Source organism: Mandrillus leucophaeus, unplaced genomic scaffold (assembly GCF_000951045.1).
Source record: "Mandrillus leucophaeus isolate KB7577 unplaced genomic scaffold, Mleu.le_1.0 Scaffold913, whole genome shotgun sequence".
Lineage (NCBI taxonomy): Eukaryota > Metazoa > Chordata > Mammalia > Primates > Cercopithecidae > Mandrillus > Mandrillus leucophaeus.
Window position 1 is genome coordinate 742282 of NW_012109953.1, and position 4140 is coordinate 746421.

Genomic DNA, 4140 nt, shown 5'->3' on the forward strand with positions numbered 1-4140 from the left:
CATCCTCCGCTCCTCGCCCCCCCCACTCCCGCCCACTTCCAACTACCGCCTCCGGCCGGCCCAGGGAGAGAGAGGGAGTGGAGCCCAGGGAGAGGGAGAGCGAGAGAGGGAGGGAGGAGGGGACGGTGCCTTGGCTGACTTTTTTTAAAAGAGGGTGGGGGTGGGGGGTGATTACTGGTCGTTTGTTGTGGCTGTTAAATTTTAAACTGCCATGCACTCGGCTTCCAGTATGCTGGGAGCGGTGAAGATGGAAGGGCACGAGCCGTCCGACTGGAGCAGCTACTATGCCGAGCCCGAGGTAAGCGCTCGTCTTTTCCAGGGGGAAGTGGAGCGGCGGCGCTCGCTCCTTCCCCAACCTCAGGACCGCTTCCCTCGCTGACACCCCCCCACCCCCGCCCCACAACCCCAGCCTTTCTGGGCAGCCGCCTTTTCCGCCCTCCTTGGAATCAAATGGGTCTCTTTTTTATACGACACACTGTTAGCCTTGAGATAATATTAACTTTGTGATCAAATATTGACTTGCGGCGCCTCCAAATCCTCTTCGTGGCCGAGCCACGCACTATCCTAACAGAGTTATGTTTGGCAGCGTGCGACTGGGGAGGGGTGGGAGGTCGGCCGGCGAGGGGGTGGGGAGCTGAGAAGGAGAAGATGGGTAGGAGTTGGGGGCTGAAGTGGAGGCAGAGTCAAAGACTAGTGGACAAAGAGAAAGAAAGTTTGTGCCTGCAAAGCTCAGCCGCGTGTAGTTTAGGTCTCGGTTCCTTCCCTATTGCCCCATTCAGTGCCTCCGGCAGCCCCCGCACTCCGCACAGGCGCTGCCTTTCGGATTCCCTGGAACAAGGGAGGGGGTCCCGGGAGGGAGACGGGACAGAGGGGATCAGGGACAGTCTTCACTGGAGGCAGCCTGAGGCGCCCCGCGAGGTGTCCCGCAGGTTGTTTGCTGCGACCGAAGGTGGCGTCCGGGGACTTCGGGCCTCGGCGCCAGCTCAGTATGCTGGTAGGAGAGTTTGGGGAGACTCTGGGGCAGGGAAATGCATTTGGGGTTCTGGTTTGGGAGTACTCCATGGGACCCCTGTTCTAGAATCTGGGCGAGGTGGAGAAGGGCTAGGAACGGGCCACATACCCAAGCAGCAATCCGCTCTCCACCTTCCCAAGGGTAATCGATCATGGCTCTCCCTGGATGAAACAGACAAGGAGTCCGGAAACTGGGCCACAAGGGAGGAAAGGGCTCCCCGGAGGTCTCCCCGGAGGCAGAGGCCTGGGCGGTGGGTGGGAGATCTGGGCACCCTCGAGCCGCGATGCTAACGCTGTCGCCTCCCTCCCGGGGCTCTGTCCGCAGGGCTACTCCTCCGTGAGCAACATGAACGCCGGCCTGGGGATGAACGGCATGAACACGTACATGAGCATGTCGGCGGCCGCCATGGGCAGCGGCTCGGGCAACATGAGCGCGGGCTCCATGAACATGTCGTCGTACGTGGGCACAGGCATGAGCCCGTCCCTGGCGGGCATGTCCCCCGGCGCGGGCGCCATGGCGGGCATGGGCGCCTCGGCCGGGGCGGCCGGCGTGGCGGGCATGGGACCGCACTTGAGTCCCAGCCTGAGCCCGCTCGGGGGGCAGGCGGCCGGGGCCATGGGCGGCCTGGCCCCCTACGCCAACATGAACTCCATGAGCCCCATGTACGGGCAGGCGGGCCTGAGCCGCGCGCGCGACCCCAAGACCTACCGGCGCAGCTACACGCACGCAAAGCCTCCCTACTCGTACATCTCGCTCATCACCATGGCCATCCAGCAGAGCCCCAACAAGATGCTGACACTGAGCGAGATCTACCAGTGGATCATGGACCTCTTCCCCTTCTACCGGCAGAACCAGCAGCGCTGGCAGAACTCCATCCGCCACTCGCTCTCCTTCAACGACTGCTTCCTGAAGGTGCCCCGCTCTCCGGACAAGCCCGGCAAGGGCTCCTTCTGGACCCTGCACCCTGACTCGGGCAACATGTTCGAGAACGGCTGCTACCTGCGCCGCCAGAAGCGCTTCAAGTGCGAGAAGCAGCTGGCGCTGAAGGAGGCCGCAGGCGCCGCGGGCAGCGGCAAGAAGGCGGCCGCCGGGGCCCAGGCCTCGCAGGCTCAACTCGGGGAGGCCACGGGGCCGGCCTCCGAGACTCCGGCTGGCACCGAGTCGCCTCACTCGAGCGCCTCCCCGTGCCAGGAGCACAAGCGAGGGGGCCTGGGAGAGATGAAGGGGACGCCTGCTGCAGCACTGAGCCCCCCAGAGCCGGCGCCCTCTCCCGGGCAGCAGCAGCAGGCCGCGGCCCACCTGCTGGGCCCGCCCCACCACCCAGGCCTGCCGCCTGAGGCCCACCTGAAGCCGGAGCACCACTACGCCTTCAACCACCCGTTCTCCATCAACAACCTCATGTCCTCGGAGCAGCAGCACCACCACAGCCACCACCACCACCAACCCCACAAAATGGACCTCAAGGCCTACGAACAGGTGATGCACTACCCCGGCTACGGTTCCCCCATGCCTGGCAGCTTGGCCATGGGCCCGGTCACGAACAAAACGGGCCTGGACGCTTCGCCCCTGGCCGCAGATACCTCTTACTACCAGGGGGTGTACTCCCGGCCCATTATGAACTCCTCTTAAGAAGACGACGGCTTCAGGCCCGGATAACTCTGGCAGCCCGGATCCAGGATAAGCGAGAGAGCAAGTGGGGGTCGAGACTTTGGGGAGACGGTGTTGCAGAGACGAAAGGGAGAAGAAATCAATAACAACCCCACCCCAACACCCCCAAGACAGCAGTCTCCCCTCACCCACTGCAGCCCTTTTGTCCCAAACAGAGGGTCACACTTGATGCCCCACGTTCTATATAACGAGGAAAACGGGAAAGAATATAAAATCAAAAAAAAAAAAAAAAAAAAGCCTCCGGTTGCCACTACTGTGTAAAGACTCCTGCTTCTTCAAGCACCTGCAGATTCTGATTTTTTGTTGTTGTTGTTGTTCTCCTCCATTGCTGTTGTTGCAGGGAAGTCTTACTTAAAAAAAAAAAAAAGAAAGAAAGAAAAAAAACTTTTGTGAGTGACTCGGTGTAAAACCATGTAGTTTTAACAGAACCAGAGGGTTGTACTATTGTTTAAAAACAGGAAAAAAATAATGTAAGGGTCTGTTGTAAATGACCAAGAAAAAGAAAAAAAATGCATTCCCAATCTTGACACGGTGAAATCCAGGTCTCGGGTCTGATTAATTTATGGTTTCTGCGTGCTTTATTTATGGCTTATAAATGTGTATTCTGGCTGCAAGGGCCAGAGTTCCACATATCTATATTAAAGTGTTATACCCGGTTTCATCCCTTGAATCTTTTCTTCCAGATTTTTCTTTTCTTCACTTGGCTCAAAAAATATACAAACTTGGAAATTATTTCAAGAAGGAGGGAGGGATATCCTGACTGGTTGCAGGTTGTATTTTATTTTGGTCCAGGGAGTGTTGCTGTTTTCCCAACAGTTTATTTTTAAAATTTTCAGACACACCAAAATTGAATGAATTTTACAGTAGGCACACATGGACCCTGCTCCCGAAATTCTGCAATTAACATTTCATTATATTTGCTTTATCACATACTTGTCCATCCTCCCCTCCATTGGTCAATCCATCTTATTTCTCTAAATCCACTTCAAATTTGCAGATACCAGTATACATCCCCCTAAACACTAAAGCAAGCACATTATTAAATGGAACTCATATGGTCTATGGTTACTTTTTGCATTTGTGGGTTAACTTTACACACTATGAAATACACAGATCCCAGGCAGACCATTCCAGTAGGTTTATTTTTAACGCCAGTAGAAGATAACTCTCCACATACCATTATTTCCCACCTTGACTGTTTGAATGTGCCGTGTTGTTGCGGTCTCTTGGGCCCCACAGCTGGCTTCTCTTGGGGGAAGCCTGGATTTCATGTTTTTGCTGTACTTCCGATCTTGGGCCTCCCTTCAGGTCAGTGAGCCTGGATCAAACTTGCAAATTTGTGGTGCAGCACTTTGCCTGTTCACCACTGTGAATAGTGGTGGAATTGGGACTCTGCCTGGATCTTCCAACCTCCTCTCTATACAGGCCGCCACCCTTTCCCACCCTTCTCCCCAAGCAGG

General features: G+C 56.2%; 1 protein-coding gene across 2 annotated transcripts in view; it reads left to right on the forward strand.

Annotated features, from left to right (window-relative positions):
- FOXA2 (forkhead box A2) overlaps nucleotides 1-3350 on the forward strand; it is a 4375-nt gene extending 1025 nt beyond the window's left edge. Inside the window, exons 2-3 of one of the 2 annotated variants that reach the window (XM_011969840.1) lie at nucleotides 229-298; nucleotides 1337-3350. In XM_011969840.1, the coding sequence (XP_011825230.1) occupies nucleotides 230-298; nucleotides 1337-2641 (1374 nt within the window). In that variant the 5' untranslated portion in view covers nucleotide 229 and the 3' untranslated portion in view covers nucleotides 2642-3350. Of the gene's footprint in view, nucleotides 1-25; nucleotides 299-1336 lie in introns of those variants that run through there. The other variant, XM_011969839.1, reaches the window with a different exon arrangement.
- Nucleotides 3351-4140: the final 790 nt, after the last annotated feature.